The sequence below is a fragment of the Heterodontus francisci genome, chromosome 20, assembly GCF_036365525.1.
Source record: "Heterodontus francisci isolate sHetFra1 chromosome 20, sHetFra1.hap1, whole genome shotgun sequence".
NCBI lineage: Eukaryota > Metazoa > Chordata > Chondrichthyes > Heterodontiformes > Heterodontidae > Heterodontus > Heterodontus francisci.
Genome location: NC_090390.1, coordinates 75,915,182 through 75,938,839, shown reverse-complemented (window position 1 = coordinate 75,938,839; position 23,658 = coordinate 75,915,182). Strand labels below are relative to the sequence as shown.

The 23,658-nt window shown below is 41.7% G+C and overlaps 1 protein-coding gene across 2 annotated transcripts in view; it reads right to left on the bottom strand.

The window, feature by feature from the left end:
- pdzd7a (PDZ domain containing 7a) overlaps window positions 1–21,453 on the bottom strand; it is a 123,388-nt gene extending 101,935 nt beyond the window's left edge. For both annotated transcript variants that reach the window (XM_068053035.1, XM_068053036.1), the window contains exons 1-5: window positions 21,375–21,453; window positions 19,705–20,165; window positions 11,970–12,119; window positions 11,493–11,667; window positions 281–454 (exon numbers count right to left, since the gene is read on the bottom strand). In XM_068053035.1, the coding sequence (XP_067909136.1) occupies window positions 281–454; window positions 11,493–11,667; window positions 11,970–12,119; window positions 19,705–19,903 (698 nt within the window). In that variant the 5' untranslated portion in view covers window positions 19,904–20,165; window positions 21,375–21,453. The remainder of the gene's footprint in view (window positions 1–280; window positions 455–11,492; window positions 11,668–11,969; window positions 12,120–19,704; window positions 20,166–21,374) is intronic.
- Window positions 21,454–23,658: the final 2,205 nt, after the last annotated feature.

The following is a 23,658-nucleotide window of genomic DNA, read 5'->3' as shown; positions in this document are numbered from 1 at the left end:
TCTCGCCAGCAGATAAGGATATATTTTCCAACCATGTGCTATTCTGGTATGAATGCTAAATGTGGGTGTATTAAATTTCTCGTTGCATTATTTTAAATTAGGCATTAACCAGTTTAAAATCAATAGATTTTGTCTGTCCTTAAAAAAGCATAGATCGTAATCTTTTCCAACTCAGCGCCTGCCAGGAAACAATAGGAATCATGAGACTCACTCTTTAAACACTTTAAATACCCAGCAAGGTCAAAATGCTTATTAACTTCAACAAAAAACTGGACATTACCTGGACACATATATTCCCAAGCCAAATTCCTTCCCGCCTCTGATATTAAAACCTAGGCACACATCATCTGAACTGGTGTAAAGATGGATAATTCTCCTGGCTCCATCCTCAGATACACCATCTAACGAATTTTGAGTTTTTTCTGCTATTATCCTTCTTGTTGACGTGTCAACCCTTAAAAAAAAGAACAGGGTTTCTAGATCTGTACCTGCAGTGAAGCATTAACAACATCGTATATGCAATAAATAAATTAAAATGTTTGGCTGGGACACCAATTTTACATAGAATTACATTGAAATTACAACATGGAAACAGGCCATTTGGCCCAACCAGTCCTTTTTGACGTTTATCCACCATGCCAGCAGTCGTCCAAATCCTATGTGCCTGCCCAATTCCCACATCCCTTATCCACTTTCCTTCAAACACCAATCCAATCTCTGCTTACCAATTGATATGGTCTCTATTTCAATCACTAGCTTACATGGTGGCTTCCACTGCTTCACAACCCTTTTTTGCCATAGCGCTCATTTTATTTATAGATTCAAAACTGAATGAACAGTTGGCAAATGTAAAGGGTTTGTTCGCAATTGTTTCTGAGATATACAATTATGTAACAATGTATACAGTTATAGAAAGAAGCTGATACTTGGACAATCGGGCAATCTCTGATACTTGTTAATTGTAGCATTGCTTTTGCTACCTCCAGACTCGATTATTCCAATGCTCTTCTAGCTGGCCTTCCATCTTCCACCTTCCATGAACTTCAGTTCATCCAAACTCTGCTGCCCATATCCTAACTCATACCAAGTCCCATTCACCTAGCACCCCTATGCTCGCTGTCTTGTATTGGCTACTGGTCCAGCAATGCGTCCAATTTAAAATTCCCATCCTCATGTTCAAATCCCTCAATGAGCTCACCCCTCCCTATCTCTATAACCTCCACCAGCACTACAACCCTCCAAGAACGCTGCGTTCCTCTAATTCTGGCCTTTTGTGCATCTCAGATTTCCTTCGTCCCGCCACTGGCTTCCATGCCTTCAGTAGCCTTGGCCATAAGCGCTGGAATTCTCTCCATAAACCTCCATACCTCTCTCTCCTCTTTTAAGATGCTCCTTCAAACCTATCGCTTTCACAAACTTTTTCATCACCAATCCTAATATCTCCTTATGGGAATGGTTGTGAAATTTTGGCTGAGAACACTCCTGTGAGGAACCTTACTGAGTTAAACGTGTTACATAAATGCAAGCTGCTGTTGAATTTCTTGTGAATTATCTTCAATAATTATGTGATGTCCTTTTTCAGCTATGTCTCTAGTTATTTACAATTTGATACCACGTAAGATAAATTGTATTTCCTGAATCTGTTGATAAAATACATAGAGAATGAGCAGCGATGCAATCTATGTTAAGGGCTATTAATCTCATGGTGAGATTTTAAATTCAATGCCTTTGTATGTGCAGACTGACTTTCAAATATCAGCTATTTTGAATGAGCATTCCACCAACTTTGTGTATTTGAATTTTATCAATACAAATGACAGACATTCCTTGCAAGCACCAATGAATGTACATGTTGAAATCTGGCACTTTGAAATCATTACTGATTATATTGGGCTATTTTACTTCACCTAAATGACCTCAATTGATCCATCAGTCATACTGGTATAAAAGTAGCACTTGCAATTTTTACGCTGATCTTGTTGGCAGGTTTGCAGATCATAAGAACCTCCATGCCCTTACTCGCACCAATTCCCATTTATCCATCACACTTGTGCTTGCTGAACTACACTAGCTTCAGGTTAAGCAATGGCTCAAATTAAAAATTCTCTTCCTTGTTTTCAAATCCCTCCATGGCCTCGTCCCTCCTGTAATCTCCTCCAGCCCCACAACTATCCAAGATATTTGTTCTCTTCTAGTTCTGATCTCTTGAGCATCCCTGAATTTAATTGCTCCATCATTGGTAGCCATGCCTTCAGCTGCCAAGACCCTAAGCTCTGGAACTCCCTCCCTAAATCTTTACATAAGAACATAAGAAATAGGAAAAGGAGTTGGCCATTTGACCCTCGGGCCTGCTCCCCCATTCAATAAGATCATGCCTGATCCTTTACTATTAGGCCATTTATTAATCCTATCTCATTACACATTACCAGGTATACAATAGCCTGCTCCAGGGTTGGTTCCAGAATGTATTGTTCTAAGAAACTGTCCCTAGTACACTGTATGAACTCATCCTCCAGGCTATCTTTGCCAATTTGATTATTCCAATCTATATGAAGTTTAAAATCACCCACAATTATTGCAGCATCTTTCCTACAAGCCCCCATTATTTCTTGATTTACATTCTGTCTAACAGTGCGGCTACTGTTGGGGACCTATAAACTACTCCCACCACTACTCTTTCCTTTGCTATTTCTTATCTCCACCCAAACTGATTCTGCATCTTGAGCTCCCGAGCCAAGATCATTTCTCACTACTATACTGATCTCATCCTTTAGTAACAGAGCGACCCCACCTCCTTTTCCTTTGTTCCTATCCTTCCAAAATGTCAAATACTCTTGAATATTCCCAGACTTGGTCACCTTGCAACCAAGTCTCTGTGATGGCTATCATATCATACCCATTTTTTTCTATTTGTGCTATCAATTCATCCATCTTGTTATGAATAGCACCCTGGAGAGCTGGCATGGATTCGATGGGCCACATGGCCTCCTTCTGTGCCATAAATGACTCTATGAATGCTATGTGCATTCAGATAATGATTTTACCATTTTTCCATATTCTGACCTTATTTGCTGCTGCACACTTATGTTTGTACGCTCTGTCCCTTCCTGTCACACTCTTCTTATCATTACCCATATTGCTACCCTGCCTCGTCCTTTCTCATTAACTTTCTAAATTTCCCCTCACCTGAACCCTCCTCCCCACTATTTAGTTTAAAGCCCTCTCTAATTATACAATTCGCCAGGACACTGGTCCCAGCAAGGTTCAGGTGAAGGCCGTCGCAACAGTACAGCTCCCTCTTTCCCCAGTACTGGTGCTAGTGCCCCATGAATTGAAACCCATTTCTCCACACCAATCTTTGAGCCATGCATTTAACCCTTTGATCCTATTTACCCTATGCCAATTTGCTCATGACTCAGATAATCCAGAGATTATTACCTTTGTGGTTCTGCTGTTTAATTTAGCCCTTAAGCTGCTCATAGTCCCTTAGCAGACCTTCTTTCTTAGTCCTACCGATGGCGTTGGTACCCACATGAACTACAACAACTAGATCCTTCCCCTCCTTCTCCAAGTTCCTCTCCAGCCTCAAAAAGATGTTCTTAATCCTGGCATGGGGGAGCCAACACAACCTTCAAGACTCACGCTCTCTCCTGCAGAGAACAGAATCTATCCCCCAACTATACTGTCTTTTTTACTCCCCCCACTTGAATGGCCTCCTGTACCATGGTGCTGCAGTCAGTTTGCTTATCCTCCCTGCAGTCTGTGCTCTCGTCCACACAAGCTACAAGAACCTCGAACCTGTTGGACAAGGGCTGAGGCTCCTCCATTGCTACCATCTGGATCCCCATACCTGCCTCACTCGCAGTCACACCCTCCTGTCCCTGAGGACAGACCAAATCTGAAGTATGTAGCCTAAGAGGTGTGACTGCCTCCTGAAACAAAGTGTCCAAGTAACTTTACCCCTCCCTGATGCATCGCAATGTCTGAATCTCGGACTTCAGCTCATCAACTCTGAGCCAAAGTTCCTCGAGCTGCAGACATTTACTGCAGATGTGGTTGCTGTAGATCATACTGGTGTCCACCAGCTCCCACATGTGACAGCTGCAACGCATTACCTTAACTGCCACCTCTATTGTGTTTTATTTAACTAATTAGGTTTCAAGTTTAGAAATAGCACCGATAATTTGTAGTTAATACAATATTTATATCTCCCCAGTACCAGTTTAAACTACTGCCCCAGTTTAGAAAGGAAAAAAAACCTTAAAACTCACCAACCAATAACCTACCTGCTCACCTAATTAATGCATCTGGGCTTCAGCTCTCAGATCTCACTGTCTCCGGCTCCCTCTCTTGGATCACTGCTTGTTCTGTAAAAGACCAGAACAGCACCTCCTCCCTCACTGCATTGAATTCCCACACTGATCAAATTCACAAGTTAAGCAAACTGTCCCACAGCACTCACACAAGCAGAACTTTGTGCTACTTTCCGCCTCTCTATCTCTCTTTCCTCCTTTAAGGCACTTCTTTTGGTCATGTGCCCCAATATCTCCTTATGTGGTTCAGTGTTAAACTGTGGTTTAAAACACTTCTGTGAAGTGCCTTTGGATGTTTTATTATGTTAATGATGCTACATAAATACTGTTGTTGTGATGGTAGAATTTATTTACCTTATTTTATAAGATGAAATTTTCTCATGAAACAGAGATTTTGAAACAATTTGGCACTTATTCCAAACATGACAGCATGACAGCTTTGGCAGTAACATAAACTATTCCATTCTTGTTTCACTCAAACTCTTGAGCCACCAATTAATGTTCTAATACTAATCAATTTTCACCATTGGTCACATAATTAGCATAAATTTCTCTCTGTATTTTCTAACACAATATACATAGCTTTATTCTAAAACTAGCAAGTCATCCTAAAATTGATGAGCTGCACTTAACCATGACTTTTAACTGTAATTTCTGCCAGTAATATCTGACTGTGATGCTTTCCACAGTTGAATAGTCTGCCAACACTCAGCACATAATCATATATGAAGAATAGCCACTTCAACAAAGTATTAGAGGGCGACCAATGGAACTTTCCTCAAACATGACACTCCACCTTCAGGAGAGGAAGGAAAGAAAAGGAATAAAACTGGGGGAAGAATAAATTGGAGTAAAGTGTGAAAAGATGTACAGTTCCAACCTTGCTTGTTCTCTTTGGACAATAAAATACATACCAACATGCTTACATTCTTCCTAATGAATTCCTGTCAATTTTCTTCCCTTCTATTCATTGCCGAAGACCTTGACTGCTTGGTGGGGCATGCTTCTCTCTAGTACCTGTCTAAAACTGACCATTATACATGGACAATGAGTGCTAGCAGCTATTCAACTGTTGAGTTATCACAGCCAATCCAATCCAGTTTTCACTAATAGCTACCCACATGGACTTCCTGCACAGCAAAAAGGAGTGGCGACTGTGGTGGTTGCTGAGGCTGATTGTAGTGCCCCAGTTACCACCCCAGCAGAAGTCAATTAGCTCAACTCAGAACAGTGAATTCCCACATTCATATATTTTCTTTTGATGCTTTTCATTCTGCCTGGTACGCAGGTTCACTGATGAGACCCGTTAGTGATGTCAGTGATAACACCTGTTCTCACAAAAGGTGGGTATAATTGACTTTCCATAAAAAGGATTACCTTCTCAGATAGAAAATAATTCATAAATGTATCTCCGTAAGACTTAAAGGATGATAAAGGGGGGAGGTGGTGGCGTAGTGGTATTGTCACTAGACTAGAGACCCATGGTATTGCTATGGGAACATGGGTTTGAATCCCACCACAACAGAAGGTGAATTTAAATTCAATTAATAAAAAAAAAATCTGGAATTAAAAAGCTAGTCCGATGATGGCCATGAAACGGTTGCCAATTGTTCTAGAACCATCTGGTTCACTCATGTCCTTTAGGGAGGGAAATCTGCTGTCCTTACCTGGTCTGACCTACATGTGATTCCAGACCCACAGCAATGTGGTTGACTCGTAAATGCCCTCTGAAATGGTCTAGCAAGCCACTCAGTTAGCACACCATCACCTTCTCAAGGGCAATTAGGGATGGGCAATAAATGCTGGCCTGGTGATGCCCACATCCCACGAACAAATAATTTTTAAAAAACCTATACTGTAAGTACTTGCCCCTATAGGTACAGTTTTCCTTAAATAACAATTTTATCACATGCTTCTTCTCGTTTAAAATCATGGGGCTCGATCTACAACCTGTATCATACCCTATTAGTAAACTTACTGCTCTTAGCACCATTGTACGATCAGTTAAAATGGGACAGCTGCGTAGTTTATAATATTAGAATATATAATCACACAATAGCTAAACATGTGCGTCTTGTACATCCATTTTCAGCACAAATCATTTTGGAGAAAGAACAAGAGAGTACAATATGTAAATGTACAGTACACATTCAGTGCTAAAGGTACACTATGATTTCTTCAAGAGATGGTAGCCTGGTTGCACATACAGGAAAGACACCTTTGGAGATGGCAGTGATGTGCTTCATCACCATTTGTAACTTCCAAAAAAAATTAATAAAGTAAAACACTACGGGTGAGATTTTCAGTTGGCTGTGGAGTTGGGATCGGAGGCCAGCAGGTAAGCCAATTGAGGGAAATTAAAGGGTCTGCCCCTTTTTCACGCCAACTCGGATTTCCAGGTGGCATGCGGGCTTTGCACATGGGGCCGAAACATAGCCAGTGCAGCAAGGTGGCCTCACGGCGGGAAAGGGGAGGGGCCACAATTAATACCATGAGGGCCCCTCCTACCCGCATCCATCACGGCCGCCAGGCCACAGCTGCAACTGATGGCCCTCCACGATCTCAGCCAAGCAGCTGTGGCTGTTATAAATTTGAAAAATCTGACCTTTTCTTCAGAGGGCACCTCCATGTTGAGGCGCCCTCTCTCTCTCCATTATGAATCAGTAGCTCCCACCTCGGCTGGTGGGGCTGTCAATGTGTCAGTGCTGGAGGGCCTCCCATTGGCCCACCATGCTCAGAAACTCGCTTGCTGTGCTTAATTAGATGCTGAGCCCACTTCCTGGCCATTAATTGGCTGACACTCCAAATATTGTGGTAGGCGTGGCAGGAACACGCCGGAACTGGTACTAAAGTCAGGCTCCCAACCCTAGAATGGAAATCCTGACCAATATGACTATTTTCCTTGATGTGAGAGAGGTTCAGAGGAACTTTTTTAATTGCCTCTTAATCAAGGATGCTAGAAAACACTTCTTCAAATATCAACTGGCTGACCAGCCTTCCCTTTTCACTCCCCAACCCCATGCACATGTAAGTACTGGCGTTAAACTGAAAGACACTGGGAAAATTTTATAATTTATGAATTATGTGTTTGCCTAGTGTTACGAACATGTGGTACGACGTGGGCGGCTCCCACTGTTCAACCCCCCACCTGACCACAGCAAGTATATTTGTGGGCCCCTTGGTGTTTTATTTTTCAAATAAACATAGAGACAGGTTTTCTTGTCGGTTTTAAAAACAGAAAGTCAATTGTTTATTGATCAATACATCTTATGCCGAAATTGTCGCAACCTCATCCACTCACGCATTCATTTGCATTCACTCGCGCGCGCGCGCACACGCGCACACACACACACACACACACACACACACACACACACACAAGAAACAGATAAAGAAAGGAAAAAGGAAGGTGGCTTTTAGTGCGGGGGGGGAATGTTATGATAAACTTGTTGAATTCTCTTGGAAATCAAGTTCTCGATGAACTCAGGGCTGAGATGAGTGTAGATTTCTCTCTTGATTGAAGGTTCTGTTGAAGATGGTGGGTTACTTCTAGCTCTCACTGCTGTATAATGTAGATGCCAGATTCTGCAGCAGGGCATGTGCTTTTTCTGGCTTGGCCAGAACACAAGCTGTTAGGATGTTGCTTCTTTTCTCCATCTCTCTCTCTCTGGCTGTCTTTTTTTAAGGCACAGCTGTTATCTCTCACCTCCTGTTAGGAGACATTCTGGTCTCTTCCCCATGTTGATCACACAATTGCCTGGGACGTGGCAACTCCAAACCTTCTCTGTTTCAGAGGAAGACATTCAATTCTGGAATGTTTTAGGATAGGTGTAGGATGGGTTCAGTTGACACCTTTTATTTTGAAGCTTTGTCCTTTGTCTTTGTCAGATATTTTGAATACACAAAAGGTCAATCTCTTTCCTCTTCAGCAGCCATTTTGGACCACTGTTCACTTTTTAAAATAAAGGTTCATTTTTTAAAAGACAAAGTCAGTTTTTCATAACAATGTGGAATTTGTATGGTTAGAACTGAGAAACACTAAAGGGAAAAAACGTTAGTGGGGTTGTATATAGACCTCCAAACTGCAGTGGTGATGTTGGGAATGCATTAAACAGGAAATTAGAGACGCATGCGATAAAGGAACATCTGTAATTATGGGTGATCTTAATCTGCATATAGATTGGGCAAATCAAATTAGTCACAATACCGTAGAGGAGGAATTCTTGGAATGTATACGGGATGGTTTTCAGGACCAATACGATGAGGAACCAACCAGAGAACAGGCCAGCCTAGACTGGGTATTGTGTAATGAGAGAGGAATAAGTGACAATCTAGTAGTGCGAGACCCCTTGGGGATGAGCGACCATAATATGACAGAATTCTTCATCAAGATGGAGAGTGACGTAGCTGATTCTGAGACGAGGGTCCTGAATCTTAGTAAAGGAAACTACAAAGGTATGAGGTTTATCCTTGTCTGGCACAAAAGTAAAACGGGAAAGGTAGCCAAACCATGGCTTACAAAGGAAATTAGAGATAGCATTAGATCCAAGGAAGAGGCATATAGATTTGCCAGGAAAAACAACAGACCTGAGGATTGGGAGCAGTTTAGAATTCAGCAAAGGAGGACCAAGGGATTGATTAAGAAGGGGAAAATAGAGTACGAGAGCAAGCTTGTGGGGAACATAAAAACTGACTGTAAAAGTTTCTGTAGGTATGTGAAGAGAAAAAGATTGGTGAAGACAAATGTAGGTCCCTTACAGTCAGAAACAGGGGAATTTATTATGGGGAACAAAGAAATGGCTGACCAACTAAATGCAAACTTATTTCTGTCTTCACAAAGGAGGACACAAATATCATACCAGAAATGTTGGGGAACACAGGGCTTAGAGAGAGAGAGGAACTGAAGGAAATCAGTATTAGTAGAGAAATGGTGTTGGGGAAATTGATGGGATTAAAGGCCAATAAATCCCCAGGGCCTGATGGTATGCGTCCCAGAGTACTTAAGGAAGTGGTCACAGAAATAGTGGATGCATTGGTGGTCATCTTCCAAGATTCTATAGACTCTGGAACAGTTCCTACAGATTGGAGGGTAGCTAATGTGACCCCACTATTTAAAAAGAGAGGTAGAGAGAAAGCAGGGAATTATAGACCAGCCAGCCTGACATCGGTAGTGGGGAAAATTCTAGAGTCCATTATCAAAGATTTTATAGCAGAGCACTTGGAGAACAGTGGTAGAATCGGGCAGAGTCAGCATGGATTTACAAATTTGCTTGACAAATCTACTAGAATTTCTTCGAGGATGCACCTAGTAGAGTTGATGAGGGGGAGCCAGTAGATGTGGTTTATTTGGACTTTCAGAAGGCTTTCGAAAATGTCCCACATAAGAGATTAGTATGTAAAATGAAAGCACATGGGATTGGGGGTAGTGTACTGCGATGGATAGAAAATTGGTTGGCAGACAGGAAACAAAGAGTAGGGATAAATAAGTCTTTTTCCGAATTGCAGGCAGTGACTAGTGGGGTACCACAGGGATTGGTGCGAGGACCCCAGCTATTCACAATATAGATTAATGATTTAGATGAGGGAACTAAATGTAATATCTCCAAATTTGCAGATGACACAAAACTTGGTGGGAGGGTGAGTTGTGAGGAGGATGCAGAGAGGCTTCAGGGTGATTTGGACAAGTTGAGGGAGTGCGCAAATGCATGGCAGATGCAGTATAATATGGATAAATGTGAGGTTATCCACTTTGGTAGCAAAAACAGGAAGGCAGATTATTATCTGAACGGCTATAAACTGAGAGAGGGGAATATGCAGCGAGACCTGGGTGTTCTCGTACACCAGTCGCTGAAGGTAAGCATGCAGGTGCAACAGGCGGTAAATAAGGCAAATGGTATGTTGGCCTTCATAGCGAGAGGATTCGAGTACAGGAGCAGGGATGGCTTGCTGCAATTATACAGGGCTTTGGTGAGGCCACACCTGGAATATTGTGTGCTGTGTTGGTCTCCTTATCTGAGGAAGGATGTTCTTGCTATAGAGGGAGTGCAGAAAAGGTTTACCAGACTGATTCCTGGGTGGTTGGGCTGACATATGCGGAGAGATTGAGTCGGTTAGGATTATATTCGCTGGAGTTCAGAAGAGTGAGGGGGGATCTCATAGAAACGTATAAAATTCTAACAGGACATGACAGGGTAGATGCAGGAAGAATGTCCCCGATGGTGAGGGAGTCCAGAACCAGGGGTCATAGTCTAAGGATACGAGGTAAACCTTTCAGGACTGAGATGAGGAGAAATTTCTTCACCCAGAGAGTGGTGAGCCTGTGGAATTCGCTACCACAGAAAGCAGTTGAGGCCAAAACATTGTATGTTTTCAAAAAGGAGTTAGATACAGCTCTTGGGTCTAAAGGGATCAAAGGGTATGGGGCGAAAGCCGGAACAGGTTACTGAGTTGGATGATCAGCCATGATCATAATGAATGGTGGAGCAGGCTCGAAGGGCTGAATGGCCTACTCCTGCTCCTATTTTCTATGTTTCTATGTAACTCTTTAGAGTTAGTCCATGATTGTTGTATCATCACACTTCCGGTGTGTGAGTGTGACGCTAGTGATAATGTATAGAACTTTTTCATAAAATTGCTTGTAGCCCTTTTTGACACTGACAATAGAATCAGATTTACTTTAGTTTAACTTAATTTGTGTTGCAGATTTCTATAATCTGCAAGACTGACTGAATTCTCCTGATTTGGATAGCAAAACTATTGAGAATGAAATGGAACAAAAAGATTGCATTCCTCTGCATTTTGGTGGGATGTTGAATTAACTCACAGAAAGGTGCTACTTGATCAAATGTGATGTTGACCAGGTCAGAGTTTCATCAATTCACATTTGGGAAGCAAAATTACTTCCACTCATAACTTTAACACAATAAAAACATTGTGAGTGCACAGTTTAATTTCCTGTTTGTACTCTTGATGACTTTTACAGTATTAACAAGACAAATGTTACCCCAGGATCTCTTCCAATCCAAATGACTGCATGAATTCAAGTTATATCTGCCTTTTCCTTCATCAACATTTAAAATTCTGTTTCAAATCCTCCAAAATATAAGTCATTTGTATCCAAGCACAGAAAAACACAAAAAATGTGCAGCTTCCTGTTGCTCATACAAACTGTTCACTTACCATGTGGTCAGTTCTCTAGAAAACTTGATCCCTGGCACTTTTCCCAAGCGTCTTACTATCAAACGTAAGCGATGGTTTCCAGTGAGCACAGTGACAGCACTTCCCATAGTGATATTCTCTAAACTGATTCCATTAACCTCCATAATTTTATCACCTAAGCAGAGGCCACTTTGCTCTAGGCAGAAAAACAAAGCAAAAGTAAACTCATTGATAATCTATGAAAGTTTCACTGCTCATTAGTTGCCATATATTATTTCCTTCTGTTACCAGGCTCACTCCTTCAGACACAAGCCTGATAACAAGCAACAAGGGAATATGGATAAAGTAATGGCACCTGCTAACATTTTTAAAGGACAAGATAATATAACGTGCATGTCCAGCTAACTTGAGTTCTTCAGCTCCAAACCAAAAATGCAATGAAATTAACGGCAAATACATTCAGAATTTTATTTCAAATATAGTAAAGGCATAACTTACCAGCTGCACTTCCTTCTTCTACTCTGCTAACAAATATTCCAAGACCATGTTCAGAGCCCCCACGAACACTGAATCCCAGCTTCCCATCAAAGCTTTTCTCCACTGTGATGGTGTGGATTGCCTCAGCTGAATTGCATTCTTCAGTGCCAGCTGTGGAAATATTGGCAGAGCTAAATATATTTCATTGCACGAATTTGATCTCTGTCTGAATTTCATAATAGGTACTAAAGCCTGGCTACCTGACCCGAACCCGACTAAATCTGACTACGTGTGTTGGGCTCGGGTCGGGTCTGTATGCTGCGTCTAGCATTTGGGTTTGGGTCGGGTCAGGCTGGCCTGTACTGTTTTGTTTCCTATTGTTTTCATCATAATCTACATTTAATCTAATAAGTTTCTTATTTTCGGTCGGGTCGGTTTGGCTGTTGTCAGGTCGAGTTTTAATTTTATACCTGAGCCAGTCTTTAACAGATACCTCCCTACAGAGAATGAGAAAAATTAGTTCACAAAATGCAGTAAATTAATCACCTAGCTCTCACATAATTCTTGCGATAACTTAAAAGCAGCAAAAGCCACTCTGCATTTCTGCTGAAAATACTAGTACATTGATAGTTATAGCATTCAAATCCTGAATAAAGATGTAACGTCCTACTAATCAGCATTAGAGATGCTGAAAATGTCAATATTAATTTCATTGCCAGAGTGTTAGCTTGACTCAATTGGTTGCAATCTCCCCTCTGAATCAGAAGATTGTAGGTTCCAGCCACATTCCAGGGTTTGAGTATAAACCTTAGGTTGATACTGCAGTGCAGAACTGAGGGAATGCTTTTGGTCTATTTGTTCAGGCTCGGTCTGTCTGTTCAGGTGACTGCTAAATGTCCCATGACACCTGGGATGTAGCCAGGTGTAAGCAGTACAGTTTTAATTTCTTGGGATACTCCCCAATCTGCACTGATCCTACAATCCACTGCACAAAAGAATGAAACCATGCTATGGATAAGAATATTTGTAATCTCACAAAACTATCATAAGAATTTCTATGCACATCATCATTTCATTCCTTGCAAGAGTAGGAGACATGCCAGCAGGAACTGAGGATGGAGAGGAAATATGGAGTGAACAGTACCAGCATGGACTAAGGAGGGAGTATGTCAGTCTAAATTGAAGGGGAATGTGGGGTGAAAGATGCCAGCATGGATTAAATGGGAGTTGGGATGGAAAATGTCAGCATGAACTGAGGGAGAGACAGAGGAGAAATTGTCAATGTGAACTTGGGTGGAAGAAGACTGACAACTGAATGGGGAAAGGGAGAAGAGTGCCAGCATTAACTGAGGAAGGAGAGGAAGTAGAGTGACAATGTAAAATTTGGGAAAGACAAGTGACAGTATGAACAGAAGGAATGGGAAACAAGTGTTCCATCTTGAATTGTGAAAGGAGATGGAGAAGTGAGTCAACTTATCATGTGGGAATATGGAAGAGTACCTATATAAGTTGAGGGGGGAGAAAAAGACCTTAAAATGAGAGGGAAAGAAGAACAGAATGAAAAGTGGGGGGTGGGGGAGGGGGGAGTTAAAAAAATTAAAACAAACCAGAATGCAACATTTTCAATGTCAAATTTCTAAACTTTTGAGGGAAGGCATGCCCTCAGACTGCCTAGTAATCTGTGCAGTTGGGTGTTTGTGTATGTGTGTGTGTAGGGAGGCAACATTTGGAATTATATGTTTGCAATCTGCTCCCCTGTATGATATTATTCAGATTGCAGGCAGCTGTCAGTAATCGAGCCAACCCTCATTCCTCAACAAGCATCACCAAAAATTATTCATTTGTCTCATTGCTGTTTGGAGGATCTTGCTGCCTGCAAAAACTCTGTGCTATTTCCCTACATAACTACAATCATTGCAGTTCAATGCAATTCATTGTATGTGAAATGAGTTGCGATGTTTTTGAAAGATATTGTATGGTGCTAAAGAAATCCATGTTTTTTTGACTTTATAACAATTGTAAAACTCCTGTATCAGAGTCTGTTTTGTTCCAGAGGTGTAAAAATTTAGCTATCTGCATGGCCAGAAATTAAAATGTTATATTTTTGGTCTATTCTAAAACACTATTAATATAGAATCGCATATAACACAGCATCATATCTGTTGTACTGCACTTTTAAGTTAAATGTCAGGATTCTTTGATCAATTCCCCATGGAAAGGTTCTAGATATGAGTTAAAGCTTACTTCAAAAGGTTAGTTTCTCAGACAGACCCATGCAGGGTTGTGAACCTGAAGTCAGGTGAAAGACAATTAATATGTGAATTAGACATTGTTTTTCCCAGAATTTGAACAACAGGTGATTCATTAGCTTGTCTGATTATTTGGAAAGACACCATAGTGTTGGGAAATATTTTGTTTTCTGCTGGACTGTGAGTGAGGCGTTAAAAATCAGAACACAGACACCAGAAAGTTAGTCAGAGAGAAACAGGCTGTAGGAAAGTTGAAAAGATAGAAGATTGAAGGGAGAGAAGATCTATCCTAGTTGTAGGTCAGGATGCAGAGAGATTGTTCTGTTGTAGTTAAGTAAGATTGGAGTGGGAATACTGTTGTACGTTATTTTAGTTTGTATGATTATATGAATACAAGTTGTACTAATTGAACTCAGCACTTCTGTTACATTCTGTTACACCTATTATGCTATATGTTTCAATTTACTGTTGAATAAAGCAGTTTACTGATTCAGTAAATGAGGCTCTGCCTCACCTAATTTGGTATGCCTTTGGGAAAATTGAAGAAACACCTGTGCAAAAGGCGCAGATATCTAGTCCAGGTCATAAGGGATGTTCATTGTTAGACCCCCTGCAGTCTCGGTATCATACAAGTAGATACATGAAAGAACTTGCATTTATATAGTGACTTTTACAACCTCAGGACATCCCAAAGTACTTTACAGCCAATCTCTGAAGTATGATTGAAGTGTCCAACACTTGCATCCTAGGTTGCTAAAGGAAGTGGGATGGAGATAGTGAAAGGTTCAATCTTCCAATCTTCCCTGGATACGGGGGAGGTATCAGAGGATTGGAGAGTGGCAAATGTGACATCCTTATTCAAGAAAGGGTGTAAGGACAGTCCTAGCAACTATAGGCTAGTCAGTTTAACATCAGTGGTGGCTAAGGTTTTAAAACAATAATCAGGGAAAATATCAATGGACACTTAGAGAGGTTCAAGTTAATTCAGGATAGCCAGCATGGATTTGTAAAAGGCCATGCTGACTAATCTAATTGAATTTTTTGATGAAGTAACAGGGAAGGTTGATGAAGGGAATGCGATGGATGTTGTATATATGAATTTTAAGAAAGCATTTTATAAGGTACCACATAAAAGGCTGATTAAGAAAATTGAGGCTCATGGAACAGGAGGGTCACTGTCCAATTGTATAAAAAAAACTGTCTTAAGGACAGAAAACAGCGAGTCATACTAAATGCCTGCTTTTCAGACTAGAGGATGGTAGACAGTGGTGTTCCCCAAGGGTCAGTGCTGGGGCCTCTGCTTTTTTTTGCTATATATAAATGACTTGGATCTTGGAATACAGAGTAGAATCTCAAAATTTGCTGATGACAACAAACTTGGAGGTGCGGCAAACAGTGAGGATGATATGAACCACCTGCAACAGGACCTGGATAGGCTAGCAGGATGGGCAAACAGGTGGCAGATGGAATTTAATACTGACAAGTGTGAGGCAATACATTTTGGCAGAAGGACTAGGGAGAGGCAATTTGTACTTAATGGCACAGTTCTAACGAGTGTGCAGGAAGAGAGGAACCTGGGGATGCATGTGCATGCATCTTTGAAGGTGGCAGGTCATATCGAGATAATGGTTAGAAAAGCATATGGGATCTTGTGCTTCATAAATAGAAGCATTGAGTGCAAAAGCAGGAAAGTTATGCTGAATCTTTATAAAGCACTGGTTAGGCCCCAACTGGAGTACTGCGTTCAGTTCTGGTCAACACACTTCAGGAACATGTGAGGGTCCTTGAGAGGGTGCAGAGGAGAGTTACCAGAATGGTTCAGGGATGGATGATTTTAGTTACAAGGTTAGGTTGGAAAAACTGCATTTGTTCTCCTTAGAGCAAAGGAGATTGAGGGAAGATTTAGTAGAAGTGTATAAGATTATGGGACAGGCTTACATAGATTAAACAAGGAAAAACTGTTCCCATTAACAAATGGTACAAGGACTAGAGGATACAGATTGATGGTTTTGGCAAGAAATTCAGGAGGAATTTGAGGAAGCACTTTTTTACACAGCAGGTGGTAATTACCTGGAACTCGCTGCCCACAAGGATGGTGGAAGCAGAGATAATCAATGAATTCAAGAGGAAGTTAGATGGCCACCTGAGAGAAATAGATTTGTAGGGCTACAGGGATCGAGCCGGGGAGTGGGACTGACTGCATAACTCCATGGAGAGCCGACATGGACTTGATGGGCCGAATGGCCTCCTCCTGAACCGTAAATGGCTCAATGGCCGGAATTTTATGCTGGGCAGACGGGAGCCGGACTCCGACGTAAATGTCGGTGCAGATCCCGCTCCCACCCAGCCTGGGGATCCGTCCCGTATTTTACGGATCCCCAGGCTTTAATTGGCCCGAGGCGGGACTTCCACCCACTTGAGGGAGGAGGTCCCGCCTCAGTGAGTTGCTGGCCAATCAGCAGGCTGGTAGCTCTTAGTCTCAGCAGCGCCACCGGGCGCGGTGGCCACTGCTGAGACTGCAGCCTAGTCGACTGAGGAGGACGCAATGGAACCGGGACAGAAGGTAAGTTTGCGTTACCTCACCAGGGGAATCGGTGAGGCCAGGGTGGTCGTTTGGGGGGAGGGAGTGCATCTTGGATCCCAGGGTTGGGTTGGGAGGCGGGGGCGGCCCTCAATCGGGCCCACCCTGTGCCCGATTGCCAGCCCCCCCGGGGTGCGGAAAGGCCGGCAGCTTTTGCTGGACGGCCTTTCACGTCCCTGGAACACTCGCTTGCCACGGGTAAAATACCCATGGAGCCAGGCGAGGGCCCTTAATTGGCTGTTAAGGGTCTTGATTGGCCTTGGGCGGGCTGCTTCTCATCCCCCAGCACGCCCCCACCCATACCTCCGTAAACTTGGTCGGAGGCGGAATCGGGGCGGTTAGGCCTCCCTGAGCCTGCCGCTCAATTTTACGCAGCCCCCATGCCACCATCCTACCCACTGGGGCAGTGTAAAATTCCGGCCAATGACTCCATGTAGTCGGTGTTGTAATGCAGAAAATATGGCTGCTAATTTGCACAAAGCAAAGTAGCACAACAACAATGAGATAATGACTATATAATCTGCTTTAGTGATGTTGGTTGAGGGATAAATATAGGCCAGCACATCAGGGAGAGCTTCCCTGCTGAATAGTGCCACAGGATCTTTTACATCCACCTGATCGAGCAGATGGGGCCTGGGATAACATCTCATCCAAAAGACAACATTTATGACAGTGCAGCACTCCCTCAGTACTGCACTGAAGTGTCAGCCTAGATTATCAGCCAGATTTTGCTGCAGCAGGGCATCTAACAGCATTTGCCATTGGTTAGACTTGCCTGTGCATGTTTAAGTTTTAAATTTTTTTGGCAAGTTGATAACAGCACAGTGAGGGAAACAGGGCATCTGGGACCTGAGTGAACAATGTAAGTAGCTATATCTCCTTAACCAATCAGATTCAAAGACTGAGAAATAAACAGTGCAAGGAAGGAAGTGTAAATTAGAGTGGGTGAATCCAGTGCCAAATCAGGTATAGAATGAGAAATAAAGAGAAGACTGGATTAATAGAGAGAAAAATGATTCAGAAAGGAAAAATAAATTTTAAATTGTAAATTTGACATTTTTTAAATCTCCGACGATTCACAACCTGAAGGAATGAGACTTCACACTTGTAATAGTTAATTTTCAGTGCCAGAGAGGTTGACTGCAGTAATTAATGGTTATCACATCATTAAAGGGAGATTTACACTTGAAATAACCAGACTTAATTTTCAGTGGTGGGTTTAGTTCATATTTACCATGCAAATACAGACAACCTCACACCATTCAATGCATTTCAATGGTGAGGCAGAAAGCAAGATGCCGTTTACATGAAGCTAACAGCGCAACTCGGGCAGCAACATTTTGGATTTCCCCATTTAACCACACATCTTCCCCTCACCTGAAGTTGTTGTATAATTTGCACATAACTAATGGAAAGCGGTATTAGCCTCACTAATATGTTGACAGCAACATCTGGCCCGATATGCTCAAGTCTCTGGAGTGGAACTTCAACCCATAATGTTCTGATTCAGAGGAGATACAGGGCAGTGTGGTTAACATCCATTAACGTAGGAAGCACACACTGCTTTCAGAAGCAACTGCTGTTACTGAATCCAAGAAGGCATCCACGGAAGGCTCAAATGCAGAACAGTATCTAACTGAAGAAGAGCTTGATAGTACAGAACTTGAGTATTGCTGAAATAGAGATATTATGTCAAAGCTTTTTGTCTCGCACTCATCAGGACAATCCGCAAGAATACCAATGTAAGGGAAAACAACAAATTTATACTGTATGAGAAGAGAGTGCTGATTGGTTGGCAAGTGAACTCTGATTGTTAGGGGCATTGCCATGTGGAATGCAGAGTCAAGCCGTCTGGTTTAAATTTCAAACAAAGCTTGGCAGTTAACTGTCAGTCACCATTAACTGGTGCATTCTCCATGGCAATGCCTCTACCAATCAGAGTTCACCTGTCAACCAATCAGCACTCTCTTCTCATACAGTATAAATTTGTTGTTTTCACTTACATTGGTATTCTTGCGGATTGTCCTGATCAGTGCAAGGCGAAAAGCTTCAACATAATGTCTCTATTTTCAGCAATACTAAAGAAGAGTTATTGGAGCTTATTTTCTTTATCTGAACATAGGTACGGAAGTGCACTTTTCACACTTGTTAGCTTGACTGCTCCTCGACCCATCTGTTTGTCAGCTGACATGTTGCGAGCACCAGCTGAGATTACTGCCTTGAATTCAGTTTTTGTTCTTTCAGGAGGTGGGATGTTGTGTCATGCTGCGGGCCTTAAAATCCTGTAGCAGTATAAAGTCCCAATTCAGTTTTGGATTGGTGGTCACTATCAGAAACAGCAGCTAAATTGCCTTCACTCATGGAGCAATGTTGTTTTATTGCATTTATTTCAACAGTGTTGGTTCTGTGTCTGAGTTTTAAACTTGAAAATAGAGAAGCAGTCATTTTTATGTTTTTGTTTTGATTGGCCAAATTATATTTCTAAACACACAAGGACATTATTCATTGTGACCGGGCAATTGCCTGTACCAAGTGCATTTATGAACACAGGCAGCAACGGTTAAACAACAGTGTTCTCCAACACAAATCTCCTGCATGGTGCATCCGCTGAGTAAGATTACCAATTAATGTCAAATTACACAGAGTTTTGTCCCTGCCCCCAATAAGAATTGAATTGGGGCTGCCAAAACTCACTTTACACAGGGCCTTTAAACAGTAAAGGGAACAGATTTTCAGATCATTTTTAACTGGATTCAACCCAGAAGCTAGAGATAAAAGACAGCTCTAATCCATTGCACTACTGTTGAAAACTTTAAAGGCAGTCGAACTGCTAATCATCTCTGTAACTTGATCCAATTTAAAATAAGTTGTGAAGTAGATGTTTTCACTAAACTGTAATGTTATTATGCAGATATTATGCACTTACCTTCAATTGGAGAAGTACCAGTAATAAGAATCACTCTGCCCATGGGTGAGGTAGATCGGGTTGCTCGAGGCTGTCCATTCATCTGCTTGTGCTGCTTCTTCAGCAGGTAATTTGTTGCTGTGTTTGCACCACCAGCATGATTGCTGGGGTGTATAGCATTAGTCATCTCCCTTCTTGCGGAGTCAAATGAATGAGCCATGCTAGTGCAGTGCACCAACAATTCATCAATAATCAGGGTTGTATAAATTTGGGCGTAGTTATCAGGCAAGAGAGATGGGTCTGCCAATTCCTTTCATTTTAACAGTCTGAGACAGTACAAAGGAATCTTTGCCTTACATCTTCCTTCCTCATGAATTGGCGACACAATATAGAAAAAAAAATCAAAAATAAATGTTTTGTGGCAACAAATACTTGCCAGCTGTCCACCATTTTGCCTCAGTGATTATCTGAAAGTTGTTTAACTGGAAAAAAAATCAAGAATAACTGTTTAGTCAAATTAGCACAAGCTACTTAAATTAAAATAAATAACACAGGGCTAAAAGTAAATTGCATGGACTGTACAAAACGCAAAGGAAAACCAAAAATGTATTATTCAGTTTTAGGTACAAATAAATACATTTTGGAATGAGACAGAGGTGGTTGCTGTACCCAATCAACAAATGACTTTAATGAGGAAGACAGCGTAAGTATTCTGAAAGGGAGCAGGGATCTTAATATGATAACACTGATTACTGACTTATTTATTATATAGGAAAACATTGAAAGCTTCACTGTATATATTACTTTATCATTAGCATCGGATTGTGTTGCAGAAAATGGCAGGAAATAAATTATGTAAGAGCTGTTACTGAAAAAAGACTAAAATTGCATTTGCAGAATTAAAACTGTCACTCATGTTCATCTAATTTTGTACACGTATTTACAAAAAGAGGCATATGATGACTGTACTGAGATAATATAACTCATTCTCTACTGAACCATAACACAACCCATCCTTTACTAAACCATGATGTAACCCATCCTTTACCTGATTATGCTTTAACCCAACCTTTACAAGAGCATGCTTTCGCCCATCCTTCGCTGGGTCATATTATAACCCAGTGTTTAATGACTGCAAGGAAATGTAAACATTTTTGACAAAGTGGAAAAGCTGAGTCAGAAGAAATCCTGGGCAATGAAGACAGCTGATTCTGAACATAGACCTTCTCAAGTAACGCGAATCACAGCTAAAATGCATGCTTGCGGGCAAGGTATAAACAAGCAAACTGATGATTCCTCTTCACCCATTCCCAAATGCTGGAAAACACCAGTGGTAGCCCCGCTGCCAGTGCGCATGCGCCATGTGGCAGTTCGTCGTGAGGCGACCCGAAGCCCGAGCGCTGGGGGCACAGCAAGAAAAATAAACACCATCGCAAAGCGGGGAGGGGGCAAATGCACCCTTCAGGCGTTCATTTAAAAATTCATCAATGGCAAATAGCACGGTAAGCTGTTAAAGTAGACGGCGGTGCCGGCAAGCTTCTAGTGTTTTCTCTCAACCTTGGACAGCTCCCAGGGCCTGAAAACAATCGGCCCGGGATCGGAGAGAAAAAAATAAAGTTCCTGACCAAAAAGAAAAGGTATGGGTAAATATCATTCGCCCATTTGAAAACAAACAAAACACGTCAACTCACCTGTCATTTTTATAATAATTTAAATCTACTGTTTGGTGAGCGGAGATCTGACGTCCGTTCCCAGGGACGCGGTACAAGCCCCGCCCCCCGGGCACCGGCCTCCCTCCTCATTGGAGCGCAGCGCTGTCATCGGAGAGGCCGCGCATTGGTCTATTTAGCCATCAATCACAACAAGTTCGCCCACAATCTCCCAGCAGAGACAATCTCAACTGGACTTGAGTATTTTGGCCCCCAGTTGGTATTTTACATTGTTTCGGTTAGGGTGCAAATGGCTTGGCATTTACAGTCAGGTTAGAGGGGAAATAAAACCTAAAGTAAAACGCTGGCCAGGCACAGCAAGTCAGTCAGCAATGAAAGGAAGATTTGAATTTATATAGCGCCTTCCACGATGTCAAGACGTCCCAAAGTGCTTTACAGCCAATGAAGTACTTCTTGAAGTGTAGTCAATGTTGTAATGTAAGAAATGCTGCAGCCAATTTTGCATACAGCAAGCTCCCACAAACAGTGATGTGATAATGACCAGACTCTAACGGATCAATAAATATTGATCAGAACCACAGGGATAATTCCCTTGCTGCTCTTCGAAATAGTGCCATGGGGTCTTCTACATCAACCTGAGAAGGCAGATAGAACCTTGATTTAACGTCAGTACATCCAATAGTGCACTTCCTCAATAATAAATTAGAATGTCAACCTAGACTGCTGTGCTTAAGTCCTGGAGTGGGACTTGGTCCCATAACCTTCTCACTCAGTGGTGAGAATATGACCAACTGAGCCATGGCTGACACGAAAGGAAGTGTTCATATTTTCGATATACTCCAGTGCAGAGGCTAAAGGAAATTACATGTCAACCCAAATGTGTGCTTTTCTAGCATTAGTTATTTTCCAGGTAACTTCCAAGTCCCAGCTAACTTCTCTATATGTGGGTGTACCCACACCACATGGACTGCAGCAGTTCAAGAAGACAGCTCATTACCACTTTCTCAAAGGCAATTAGGGATGTGCAATAAATGCTAACCTCGCCAGTGACACCCACATCCCATGGACGAATAAAACAAAACTAAGTTGCCCATATTTGGAGGGTGCTGCAAAATTGATGTTGGTATCCGAGCTATTCAGTAAATGAAAGCCCTAATGGTGGAATGTTAATAACGTTCATGTTAAGAATTATTCCCTATGCTTGGAGAGTGCTACACAATTACTGTTGGCTTACTAGCCATTCAGCAAATTAAAACCCTGATGTGGATTGTTAATAACCCTAATGTTAATAATATTGTGTTATTTCATTTTAATACCTTTTCTTGGGTTTTATGATTAAAGTATCATTGTTTTAATGCAAACTGCACAAGAAACGAAAGGTTGCTGGATATAATTCGTATTATTTTTGTTTTAAAGAGTATGGTAGATCTGATGATGAGGCATTTATAATTTCTCATCGCAAGTGAACAAGCCCTCCGTCTCATATTACTGTACAGTTTAGATTAGATTAGATTAGATTAGAGATACAGCACTGAAACAGGCCCTTCGGCCCACCGAGTCTGTGCCGAACATCAACCACCCATTTATACTAATCCTACACTAATCCCATATTCCTACCAAACATCCCCACCTATCCCTATATTTCCCTACCACCTACCTATACTAGTGACAATTTATAATGGCCAATTTACCTATCAACCCAGTTTTACCAGTTCGCAGTCAAGGTGTTTTAAAAAACGACATCATGGTGATATGAGTCACGTTGAGTAATGTGAAGATGTTGTTTTGTTTCTGTCTGAAACAAGGATGTATTTCATGCGAGAAATGCGAGCAGGCGCATTTAAATATTACTGGGTGAGATAGTTCCATGGATAGTTCACAAGACTGGTAACATACTGAGGAATTGTAGAATGCCAGCTCATGTGACAAATACATTTGGCAGTAACAAATGTGTTGTGAGCAGGTCAGTAAATCTTACTGAGAAATTTGAGCATTGAATCAAATCCTCATGAATAAAGCAGTGTCTAGATGTAATAAAAACAAGATATGCTGGAACCACTCAGCAGGTCTGGCAGCATCTGTGGAAAGAGAAGCAGAGTTAACGTTTCGGGTTAGTGACCCTTCTTCGGAACTAGATGTGTCACTGTGAGAGATAAGAACAATGCAATGAGTCATATGAGAAATTAGGCTATGCGTCATTGTGAGAAACTAAGAATTTTGGCGTTTCGTTGCTACAAATTAGATTGTCATGGCAGATACCTTGGAGAGGCAGGAAGGCCAGGTCAAATACTCATGGACTGTGGCA